At 44.2% G+C, this 12,829-nt stretch overlaps 1 protein-coding gene across 7 annotated transcripts in view; it reads right to left on the bottom strand.

The window, feature by feature from the left end:
- The window catches only part of Atp8a1 (ATPase phospholipid transporting 8A1), a 224,799-nt gene that overhangs the window by 58,810 nt on the left and 153,160 nt on the right, over positions 1-12,829 (bottom strand). For all 7 annotated transcript variants that reach the window (XM_036201199.1, XM_036201202.1, XM_036201198.1 and 4 more), the window contains one exon: positions 6,702-6,874. In XM_036201199.1, the coding sequence (XP_036057092.1) occupies positions 6,702-6,874 (173 nt within the window). The remainder of the gene's footprint in view (positions 1-6,701; positions 6,875-12,829) is intronic.

Genomic DNA, 12,829 nt, shown 5'->3' with positions numbered 1-12,829 from the left:
AAGTCTTGTCTACTTTTTGATCTGTTTTCTACACTTGGAGCTCCAGCTGAGCTCAGAACTCAGCCTTTCTTTAACTTTCCTAAAGTAACACATTTATTAAACTGAAGATTATCACCTAAACCCATCAAGGGTTCATAATGAATTCACCACCTTTTTTTTTTTTTTTTTTTACACAGTAGGGTCCACAGGTCGAGTGGTCATAGAAACATCTTCCATTGCATATATCATGTCCTTAGCAAATCAGAGCTGAGAAAACAGTAGGTAATCTATGAGGTGATTGCTATTGGGCTGAAGGCTACAACAGAGTTCTGGTTTATCAAGTGGTGCCAAGCTGGGGGTTGGGGGGAGCCCTTAGTGGAGAGCTACAAAGTTCAGCATTTACAATTGATGGGAAGCATAGGGTTCTTAAGAATCTGAATGTCCTGAGATACATATGCACATTGGAAGTCAGTAAGATATAAAACAGAAAGGATAAATTGAGTAAGAGAAGATATAATTTGAGAAGGATGGAAGTGGAAATCAAGGTACAGCTACTGACAGCAGCATGAGGGGCCCCTTGGACATTGGCCATGTTGGGGTGAGATGCGTGTATATGCTGTAAAAAATGTGCTGAGTAGGCACATAGGTTTTTTACACAGTTTCTAGTATAAGTAGCTGAGACTGTAGTGTGTAATATGTGTCTGCACTGCTGAGGTGGTTTTTCTAGAGTCATACCTGAAACTCTACCATATTGAGTTACCTCAAGCAGCACTGGGTTTCTTGTATGTTCTTAGGCAGTTCACTCAAATGTGGACTTCTCTGGTGTAGCTCGTCAGAAGTGGCTACCACATACAATGAAACCCCAAGTTCCTTCACCATCCCTTAGTAGAGTAGCAAACGAAGGGAGAAAGGGCTGAGCTGAGGATCATGTTCAAGCAAAATATGGGCATTTTAGAAAGCTATAAAACCCACTTGGTATGTCCTTGAATCAGATTCTATGAAAGAAACAGTCTCTCCCACATTTTCAACACTTACTTAGATTTTCTTGGAAGTAAACGTAGGGTTGACATTCATTAACAGTTTGTAAGTCTTCTTAAAGCAAACATCTGCTTGGCGTCCACTGGTGTGCACAGTTTCTTTTTCTTTGAAGGAAGTTGATTATTTACTGTTGAGTATGTACTGGCTCCATTGTGCTTTGTAGCTAGCTACCTCTTAAGTAGAATGTTTAGAGAAGTCCTTGAGCTAAAGACCATCCCCAAAGGCTCAGGCGGTAGCTCTGCCTTGCCCCGCCCCCCTTGATTGAACACACTCATGCTACAAATATACAGAGTACCCCTCCAGGCCTCTTCTAGGCAGATGCCATTGAGCAGAGTAGGGCCAAAGGTTTTGCCTGGGAATGCCACTCCAAGCGACAACACTCACTGAAGTCAAGTGCACTTTTTAAAAAAATTTTCTATGGGGGAAATGGCCTAAAAGGGGGTTAAGCTTTGATTAGAGACGTTGCAAGTAGAGAAAAATGCTTACTTCAATTTAACTTCTGCTTTCCAGGAGACATGAGTACATAAATTATGTGGCAGGATGGTGATTACTAGACAGTCTAAAAGCTGGAGGCTCTAAGCCAATTTTCAACCAACTGTCACAGAGCCTAAGTTTCAAAATATGTTTAAACTACACTGACAACTACAGAAAAAAAAAAGTCAGACTCTTTGAAAAGCTGGGCTATGTGAACTGATGAGGACCTCGGAGACCACACTCTATTTAACACAGTGATGCTTCACTGTGGCCTTCTACTCTTTGGGAGGGATGGGTCAGAGGAAGAACAGCTGGATCCCCAGACCACGATCTCGGCAATAGAAAGACGCTGCCCAGCACAGAGCAGCAGAAGCAGAGTTCATCCAAAAACTGCCAGGGTGACAGGCAGGTCTCCGAGCAGGGTCTCCCAAGCTGGGAGGAGGGACCACAGGAAGGAACGTGTGTGCTTCCTTTCTACATCTCAGTAGATCTTGTCTACCTGCTCCAGGCATCTGAATCCCCTGGAGGATTCTACCCTTGCTACCTTCTAATCTCATCATTTTGCAGAGAGAATGATTTAACGTAGTGTCTAAGGTGCCAGAGAGGTAGAGCTAGAACACGTTTCCTGAATCCCCAGTTACAACAACATATGTTCCGGGCACTCTCAGTACTCAGGAGGCAGAGGCAGGCGGATCTCTGAGTTAGAGGCCAACCTGGTCTACAGAGAGAGCTCTAGGACAGCCAGGGCTACACAGGGAAACCCTGTCTTGAAAAACCAAAAAGGAAAAAGAAAAACAAACAAACAAACAAAAGAAACAAAAACCAAAAACCAACTGACCAACCAACCAAACAACCAAACAAAAAACTCCCCCAAACCAGCATTATGCTAATATAAAAATAGGAAGGCTCCCGGCAAAAGTATTAGCAACTGAAGTCAGGAATTATTCATCTAGATTCTAGAATGTCAGGATAGCTCTTGATTTTAGCAGTTTCCACAAATCTCCATGAGTCCTAGAGCAAAAGCTTGTTTTCCTTAAGGAGTTGCAGGCCATCTGTGAAACAGTGATGATGGTCCACACTGTCGTACATTAAGCGTGTGTGTTTCCAGCGGAGGAGGTGAACCAGAACTTTTTTCTGTTCTTCGCAAGCAGCTTGAAAGGGCATGGTGGTGCATGTCTGTAATTCTAGGACTTGGGAGGAGGAGGAGGAGGGAAGAGGACCAGGAATTCAAGGCTAGCCTAGGGTACATAGTGAGCTCAAGGCTAGCCTGGAATACATGAGACCCTGTCTCTAGACCAGCCAATATAACACCTGGACAACCAATATTCCTGTGATCATCTCAAGTAAGAAGCAGTGGACTTGGGCAAGTGAATAAAAGGGAGGAAATATGGGAAGGGGATGCTTACGTTGATATGTTGACAGCAAGAAGCTCTTGGAGGTGGGTGTATGCTTCTTATTAGGTGACCTGGGTTCTGGAGGTAAACTGCCCAACAGTAAACACAAAAACTGAGTGATGTGTATGAACACAGTGCTTGCTAGGCAGACAGAAACAAGACTATGTGCTACTGTTTTGACGTTAGGTGTGTGTGTGTGTGTGTGTGTGTGTGTGTGTGTGTGTGTGTGTATTTTTTCTCTTGAGGTATAACATGTAGCCCATACTCTGTAAAACAAAACCTAGACCCAAATGCCTTGAATAATTTTGGGTTGGGCGGATTAGTTCTGTCTGTGAATAGTCCCCTCAGAACACAGTGGTGAGGGAGGGATGTAATGACTCCTGACAGAGACCAGCAGTTTCTTTCAGTTCAGCAGGAGGCTCTGGGGAGTGAAAGCTCATCTTTGTAACCGTGGCGATTAAGCAAACACTAAAAATCTGTCTTCCCGCCCTGGGTGCTGATGTCAGAAGGCTGATGCAACCGTGAAGATGGAGTGAATGGGAGACTCACTGTCTTTTCCGGGAAGGCTTTCTTTGCTGTTCCAGCAGGCAGCAGAAGATGGTCCTATTCAGAATTATCTTCATGTGTATGGACAGACAAGCAGTAGGCTAGAAAGGGGTCTCAATTTGAGGGAAAACCTCAAAGGGCTCGCATGAACATGAAGGAACTTGGGAAACAGTATTATTATACAGTATTTTGAAATAACAGTCAATATTGATGTGAGCATCACTCTTCTAATGGAATGAAATCTAGAGTTTCCCGAGGCTGGGAGATCATCACCATGTGAGAAATGAGGGGTGACCTTGGGGTTCATTCTCCAAGGACCATACACAGGCTCTCTCCACATTCCGGACCTGTGATAGGAACATCATCATTACACTCAGAGGTCAGAACTCGGAATGAGAAAAACATGATCTGTGCCAGTGGTTTAATGTGAAGAGGCACCAGGCCAAGAAGGTGCACAGACATTAATCCGGCTGTGGCACTGACGTAATTATGGGTTTAGACCAGCCGCAGAGCTGGGCCAGAAGCTTCTCTTTAGGGAAAAGGGTATGAAGGTAATTAGAATAAAAAAAAAAAGCCGAAGAAAGATGTTTTATTAAAACAACAACAAAATCCTGAAGAGAACCAAGTGTCTGCCATTCTAGGCCCTCAAACATCTATAAAACAGAGGCAGCCAAAGAGGGAGGAAACAGCCACACACATCTTTATAAGCTCAGCTTCAGCACTAAGCTTCATGTGTATGGTGGGTGAGACCCTCCCAGGATTCCTGGCCTGGAAGAGCTCTGAGGTCCCTATGACTTATAATCCTGCAGGACCAGGATCTTTAGAGAGAATTTCACAAGCGCAGAACATATTTCTTCTCCCTTGACTCTGCTTCCTCGTGTTCCTCTGCTATTGTTTAATTCTGTGGTTGATCTTTTTGAAGAATGGTAGGAGGTACTGTGTTAAGCTCTTCTGCCTCGACTGCCTCAGGAAAAAATGGTCTCTTGCATCTTTCGAACCAACTGATTCTGCTTAGAGTAGAGTGCACAGCAACAGCAAGGAGAGCATGTTATTAAGTCATATTTGTCCTGGTAAGGGCAATCCCTGTGCCCAGCACACAGTAGGTACGTCACAGATGCTAGCTCAAGCCAACTGGCCGCTTTCTCTAAACATCGCCGTTTGCTGGTTTTTCTGTTCTGAGTAGGAGCCAGCGGTCATAACACTCACGGGCTTTTTGAGCAAGCGTCTGTTGATCCTCATGATCCCATTAGTGAGAGTGACTAAATGGCTAAATGCAGCACAAAATTATCCCGATGGAGGAGTGTGAGAGCTGAGCATTAGTAAGCCCTTGTCAAGACATTAGCAAGAAACCAAGAAAAATAAGTGGAGTCACAGATTGCACAAAGCGTCAAGATACCCAAGCAGAAACAAGAGTAGAGGATAATTCCCATCTTTGTGATAAACGAAGAACATGACTGTGAGGAACAGTGAACATCTACATAATAGATCACCCCAGAAACTCAGCCATAACAGGAACATACCACAGAGAATAGATTCTCCAGCTAAAATAATTACATGCCTGAAAATAATGGGTAAGTCTTAAGTCTCTGAGGATGACACAATTTTGTAGGTCAAAATGATGCTTATCCGTGATGCTTACAGGGTCTGCTCTGTATACATTCCAGGAAGTAAATTTCAATTGAAATTCAGAGAATACATATTAAGTAGATAAGTGGACACAAAAATGGTGAATAACTTTCCTTCACTAGTAAATAGAGTTTTTAAAAGTAGTTAGAGCAAAGACAAGAGAGCTAAGGGTCACGGCAAGAACACAGGCTGGGGAGAAATTCTCCAGAAGCCCCACTCATGTTATGTCTTCCCAGAAGAGAAAGTGAGTGGAGGAAGTACCGGCCCTGGGCCCACTGTGACCAGCTGGTAAGATTTGGTTGGTGGATGACAGAGGAAAATCCTTAGCTGAGGTAAGCTTAAGAAAAGAGCCTGGGCAATGCTATGAAGGAGGATAGGATACCCCTGACAAGAAACCAGACCGGCTGGAGCTAAGTGGTGTACACAAGGGCTCTCTTATGCATCAGGCTGTCGTAACTCAAAGACAGATTTAAATCTAGGATATGAGCCATTTTATAAGTCAGTGGGCCAGAGTCTTAGGGTAAATAAACAGCCATCGGAAAAATATTCAGCTATTTGGAGAATGACTCAGTTTGTACCTCTCATCATGCTAGCCCCACAGAATAAATTCTAGCAGTTGGATCAGTGAGCTAAACAGAGACAACAGGGTCTTTCCATAAACGAGCCAAGATGGAAATGTAGACAAAGAATTCACACCCCCCTTTGGTGCTGAAGATGAAAGCCAAGGCCAAGGCCAAGGAGTTCACTTGATCACTAGCTACGGCTCTGGCTCTGCCACGGTCTTTTTCAGTACAGGGGTTTGAACCCAGAGTGTTGCACGTGTTAGGCAAAACCCAGTGAGCTACATTCATAGCTCTCTTGAAAGTTTGTTTACTTATTTATTTTGGTATAGAGTCTCTCTAAATTGCTCAAGCAGACCTTAAGCTTGCTACATTTTGGCTTTTGCTTCCTAAGTAGCTGGGATGATTGGCATGTGCCATTTACTTGATTGCCATTGACTGATTTTTTTTTTTTTTTTTGGTTTTCCAAGACAGGGTTTCTTTGTGCAACAGTCCTGGCTGTCCTGGAACTCACTTTGTAGCCCAGGCTGGCCTCAAACTCACTGAGATCCACCTGCCTCTGCCTGCCAAGTGCTGGGATTAAAGGTGTGCACCACCACCGCTTGGCGCCATTGACTGATTTTATATTCGTATAATGGCGAAGAGCAGGTGGCTTCAAATTATGAGGAGCATTTAATACTGATTGTTAGGATTCACTCTCCAAAACTCTGCTAACAAATCCATCTCAGTTTGTGAACCCTGGGATTCTAGTGATTGAATGAACTAACCTAACATTTGTAATTTCTAGATTAAAAAAAAAAAACAAACAGTTTGGAACTTTTAAAAATTAAAACATAAGATGAAGCTGGAGAGAGAGCTCAGCAGTTAAGAGGCATCATTCTCCTTTTTCCAGAGACCCAAGCTCTCTGTTCCTAGCACTCAATTGCCTTTAATTCCAACTTCAGGGGGAACCAGTACCTGTGGCCTCCCTGGGTACCTGCACACGTGTGCACAGACTCACTCGCCTCACCTATACATACAATTAAAGTAAGATCATTACAAGATACCATTAGGATAAAGTCAATTGCAATAGGGGAGAACCTACCTGCAGCAAATGACAGCTTTGCAGGACAAAGCCAAGTCCAGGAAGTACTGCCGGACTCCGAAGGTTAGGGCATACTTGAGGGTTTTCCCATCAATGATAAGCGCAAAATCATTTTCCTTCCGAAGGGCGTCTCCAAGGGTGGTGCAATGCCAACTGAGAGTTTCCCTGGTTCCCTGAAACATCAACCAAGGCAGTCAACAGCCATGCCACTTGTTCTACGACAATGTCTTCAAGATGGTCAGTGACTAAGTTGAGTTACGTTTAGTGCTTTTTAAAAAAAATCAAACAGCATTCACACACCTCCATTCACTCAGTTCTCACAACAGCCCTTCCAGAGGACAACTGAAAAGGTTGTCCGTTAAATTCTGTGGACGTCATACAGCAGGGCAGGGACTGGACCGCAGGCCGCTTGCTCCTCCGTTGCACAGTCACAACACTGCAAACACATTTTCAATAAATTCTCTTCTTAAGAAAAAAGAACACCACCGATGTAATTTATGAACTAGTCAAAACGGGTTTGCCGGGAACCAAGGGGAAAAGTTGGGGAATATAATTTCAATAATTCATGAGTGTTCGCATGAGAGTGCTCAGTGCTATTGAAATTTAATGCCTAGGCGCCTAGAGAGGAAATGCAGGCTTTGTAATCTCCTGTAACTTCATGCATTGGCTTCTGTGGCCTTAATCATGGTTCCACGATGCTGTGTTTTAGTGGGGGATAGAGACATGCAGCTTGGTAATTGTGATGGGTCCAATTGTGAAGGAGCCTTTCCATTATGTAAAAGTTCACTCTTAAACTGAATAAAAATCTTTAGTCATCAAGGAAAGCTTTATCATTTGCCCAGCTCCTCAAAGGGAGAACAGCAGCAGCAGCAGCAGCAACAACAACCCTCCCACATAAAATTACCATTTTGTATACCTAGTTTTCTTCCCCAAATCCTAAAGACACTTCTTACTGTGGTGATATATTGTATACTCTAATAAACTTGGCTGAGGATCAGAGAAGCAGAACAGCCAGCCACTAGTTCTTACTTCTACAAAGCCTCAGCCTAAAGAGAGAGAGTTCCTGTTTCCTCATGCCTTATATACCTTTCTCTGTCCAGACATCACTTTCTGGGATTAAAGGCATGCATGCTTCCCAAGCAAAGGCATGAGATCTCAAGTGCTGGGATTAAAGGTGTGTGCCACCACTGCCTGACCTCTATGTCTAATCTAGTGGCTGGCTCTGTCCTCTCTCTGATCCTCAGGCAAGTTTATTAGGGTACACAATATATCACCACATCTTACAACATAATGGATCCATCCAGTGTCCAGCTCCTGTTCTAATGAGCCCCGGTACTGAAGAAACACTACACTCACTCTACACAAGGAAACAGAAATTAAAGTCTTGGCACAAGTGCTAAATCTACAGTTATTTATATAATGAACTACAGTTATACACAATATGCTTATGGAATACTTTGTGTTCATTGTATTCAAAACAGAATTACTTGTAATGGCTTATTTGGACTGTCAACACCATTAGACTAAACGACACCTGGGTGTGGCTGTGACTGTTTCCAGAGACAAGCAGATCCTGAGCACTCTGAACTAATAAACAGATTCACGACTTGACAGGGTCATAGCATGGTGGCACTGCTGGAATGTGCTGAAGCGAAAGAGGTGGCATCTGTTTGAAGTGTCACCAGGCGTGGGGCCTGGGTGCCATCTTACCCGGGTCTGTTCCAATATTTGCTTTCCTCTGCTTCCCGCCCACTGTGCTGTTAGCTGGTCCTCTACACCCGGCTCATATAATGAACTAAACCCGGGAAACTGTGAGCAAAACAAGCCCTTTCTCATCTGAAGTTGTTCTTACTGGGCGTCTGGTCACACGAATGGGAAGAGTAATTGATAGTTTATGTCCCCAGTTTTAGGGTGTGGCCCCAGGCATTTCATGGTGAGGAAGCAGTAAGGAGATTAAAAATTTCACATCGGAGATATTAGAAGGTGTTTTTGTATTTGTATTCAAGGGCGGTTGACACCAGATCCTAGCATTTTAGAATCGGTTTATCTGGATGATAAACCATGTCACACCGTACGGTAAGACTGCCCAACACCCTCAGCACTAAAACCTTCCAGTTTGATTGTTACCCTTTGTATCAGGGGGCAAGTATTTGGCCCAAGAGGACTTAAGAAAAGGAAGTGTAAAAGTCTATAAAATTCTGCCAGCAATGCTTACTAACGGCAGTCTAAAGCATATTACTCCAGATTGTTTTACAAGCAAATTCACAGTGAGCAGGTGGATAAAGAAACCAACGAACGCGCAAAAAATAAAAACAGGAATAAACTACCTGGCATGTGCTGCACACTGGGCAGCTTTAAGGGCTCTGTGCTTAGACGCGGCATTTAAGTTAACACAATGCGTAGAGACACTACCCTGTGCCAGTGAAGACAGAATGCTCAAGTTCCTGGCTCAAGGGTACATTTGTAAAGTACAATCAGCTCAGAATTAAATTTCTGTTCTGGCTTGCCTTTCTCTGCATGCTCCATCAAAAAGAACCAAGTGTCAGAAGCATCAAGTAGCACAGGGAGCAAGTTCAAGGCCACAGCGTTCTTTCTGCCGTTTCCCATAAGCCTTCACTGCCTTTCATCTCACCTGTTTCTAAAACAGAGGTAAATCACATACCACATCTGTTCTCGTTCTACCATCCTTCCAGGGCTCCCAGTGATCCACCCACTGAAGTCTAACCCCTTAAATGGTGTCAGACCTTCCCACAGTTGGAGCCTGAGGAAATTGGCCCAGAACTTCTTCCACAGATTTGACTTGCATGTCTCTGTCCCTACAGTGTCTTTCCTGCCAAAACAAGCTGACCTGTCAGGCTCCCAAGCTGCCCAGTGCAACTAAGCTGTGTTAACAAAGCCCTCAACTCCTCCTGGGGGGTGTCCAGGGCTGAATCCCTGCCCACAACCTGTATAGACCTTACAGTATCACACACTCAGAAATACATCTTATCTAATGACAGCACTGATAAATTTGACAGCATTCCATCAGCAACAGTCCATTTCCACACACACACACACACACACACACACACACACACACACACACACACGGATGGGGACAGAGACAGAGAATAGAATTTCAAATAAAGATAAACAGCCATTTGTGTGTGTGTGTGTGTGTGTGTGTGTGTGTATGTGTGTGTGTGGTGTGTATGTGTGTGGTGTGTGTGTATGTGTGTGTGGTGTGTGTGTATGTGTGTGTGGTGTGTGTGTGTGGGGGTGTGTGTGTATGTGTGTGGTGTGTGTGTGTATGTGTGTGTGGTGTGTGTGTATGTGTGTGTGGTGTGTGTGTGTGTGTATGTGTGTGTGTATGTGTGTGGTGTGTGTGTGTGTGGTGTATGTGTGTGTATGTGTTGCTCCAGTGACACCTGAGCTGAACATGTGAAACAAAACCTACAAAGGACCCCAGGAAGACTTCAGATTTCTTTGGGGGATCAGCTGTGAGTCAAGCAGAAACCGTCCCCAGCACTGCGGAATGCCCGTGCTCCCCAGGCTGTGCGCGTATCCCCAGTGCCCTGCTTTCCTCTTCTAAGGCCCTCTCTGACACCTTCAGATTGGCTGAAAACTCTCTTATTTGTGGCATCAGTACTCTATGCTTCCTTGGTGACTTGTCAAAGACCTTCAGCAAATCAAGAGGTGTCAGGGGATGTAAGAGGCCACATTTCAGGTGGGGTGAAAAACTCAGCCCAGTGACTTCTCAGCAGCCCGTCTAGGGTGCGAGATTACACCAACACCAATCTGCGAACTCCCACTATTTTCGGTCAAGTGTCCGTGTACAAGGCGCTCTGCTGCTGGCTGTGAGCCGCTAGTTATGAGTTATATTTTATCCTTATTTACTGCTGGGGCTGTTTTAAAATTCTATTATTTATGAAACATCATTGCATTTCCTCCAAGACAGGGAGCTATACTTTATGGCCGCATTGCATCGAAGCTTATCTCCTGTGGCTATAGATAAATTTATTACTGTATTAGCTGCCACTCTGCTTTCCCTTTGGCTATTGGAAGGGGAAATGTTTAAACATATACACTTAGTGACTTGTGAAAGTGAAAATATGTGAAGGAGAAGCTAGGTTAGAAAAAGGATCAAAGACTGTATTGGGCAGAACAATACAAGGGCTGTGCTGCATTCTGTCTGTTGTTATTTGTAAGCTGGATAAAAAGGGGCATCAGGGGGCTGGAGAGATGGCTCAGAGGTTAAGAGCACAGTCTGCTCTTCCAGAGGTCCTGAGTTCAATTCCCAGCAACCACATGGTGGCTCACAACCATCTGTAATGAGATCTGGTGCCTTCTTCTGGTGTGCAGGCACACACGCAGATAGAGCACTCATGTATATAGAAAATAAATAAATAAATCTTTAAAAAGGGGCAGAGGAAAGGTCATAGTTCTAGTTGCTTGCCAATAAGGGAAAAGTGGGGTTTACTTTTCCCTGTGGTGATTCTCCTCCTAAGTCCCCTTTCCTGGGACTCCAGCATCTTGCACACCCTGCACACCCATGTACTCAAGGAAAGAATTCAAGCACACCCATGTACTCAGGGAAAGCATTCAAGCACACCCATGTACTCAGGGAAAGCACATCTTTCCTTCTCTCCTCCTGCTTAAAAGCTGACTCATAAACATCTGTGTGCTTCATCTTTCCCTTAGCAGTGTTCCCAGCCCCCATGACTATTTAAGCCTATGTACAAGGTCAAGGTTTGCTTATTCTAAAAACAATGAATAAATAAACTAAAAAAAAATTCTCATGAGCCCACTTTCCCCAGGTAACAAGAATGCTTCCATCTTTCAGGTCCCCTAACTACTCTGTCTGCTTATACGATAGCATGCTGTAGCATAACTGAATTTGTATCTCCACCTTCCTCTAGAGCCTGAAGTCTGTGATGAGGAGGCCACACAGAGAAGATAACTGTTATTGACAACCGAACTCCTTGTGGGAAGCTAAAATGGCTCACTCCTGTGACCCCTGGGATGTTTTTCTGCTGCCTCTAAACTCTTCAAGAATCTTGGGTACTCTTGATTAGAAGATAGAAAATGTTCCTGTGTTTCTCTTATTAGGAAAGAAAATAAGGAACAAATAATTAATGACAACCCAACATTGACTTCTGCATCAAACAGCTTGGACTGCCCAGTGAATGCTGTAAGACGAACAGCCAGGCTAGCTACCTAGTGATCAATGCAAGGTGTGCAGTCGTAGGCCAAAGGGAAGGAGATGGTACTTTATTTGGTTTGTAAGAAACCCAGAGATGAGGAGAGGGAGGGAGAGAAGGCAAATGAGAGAGAGGGAGGAGGCTTCCTGAGGAAGAAGGCAATTAGGGTAAGTAGAATTCTTCACAACAGCAATGGGACCAGAGGCCTTCCTAAAATCTCACTTAAATTTATAGCACGAGCTGGTCAAACAGAACACTATGTTCACGGAACATACTCCAGTGAAATCACAACAGCCATCTTCTAAGAACCCGGAGACTGGCAGCTTTATAGAAATCTTTTGTATTATGTTTACATGACCTGTGGCAAGGAAACCCTTGATAAAAATCACAGCAGGTGCCCCACACAATGAAATCTGATATGATTTTTAGAGGGAAATAAACCAGAAGCTGTGTTTGTATGGCAAGTATCACAGAACACACATTGTCATTTTTGTTTTGGTGGAACTTCTTGGAACCAGCTAGGAACTGTAGGGCTGGATGTGCAGAGAGCATGTCAGGCCACCTAAGACGCAGGTCTGCGATGGGCCCCAAATGAAGTGCCCCAGAAAACACCTGCATAGAAATGACCCCTGCAGCTTCTGGCTTTTCTGCTCTTTCCCAGATCCCTCTCAGAGGTTTATAGGAGAGAGTTTTTCTTAGGAACAAATCCAAGGAACACCCTTCCTGAGAATGTGGAGATATCCCCAAGCAGAGAGAAAGAGCAGTCATGGGACAGGAACGAGAAGAAGATCCAAGACAGGCTATCACACAATGCCTGCCTGACCCTCTATAATGGGACCAAACTCCCATGTATACTCCAGAGGGCATCAGCAGCAAGTCTAACCTCCCCCAACATGGAGGGAAATAAGCCTACCTCTACTTATTTATCCAAAGCATATTTTGGGGTTT

The sequence above is a fragment of the Onychomys torridus genome, chromosome 10, assembly GCF_903995425.1.
Source record: "Onychomys torridus chromosome 10, mOncTor1.1, whole genome shotgun sequence".
Taxonomy (NCBI): Eukaryota; Metazoa; Chordata; class Mammalia; order Rodentia; family Cricetidae; genus Onychomys; species Onychomys torridus.
The sequence above is the reverse complement of the archived record's forward strand: the minus strand, read 5'-3'. Positions and strand labels throughout refer to the sequence as shown.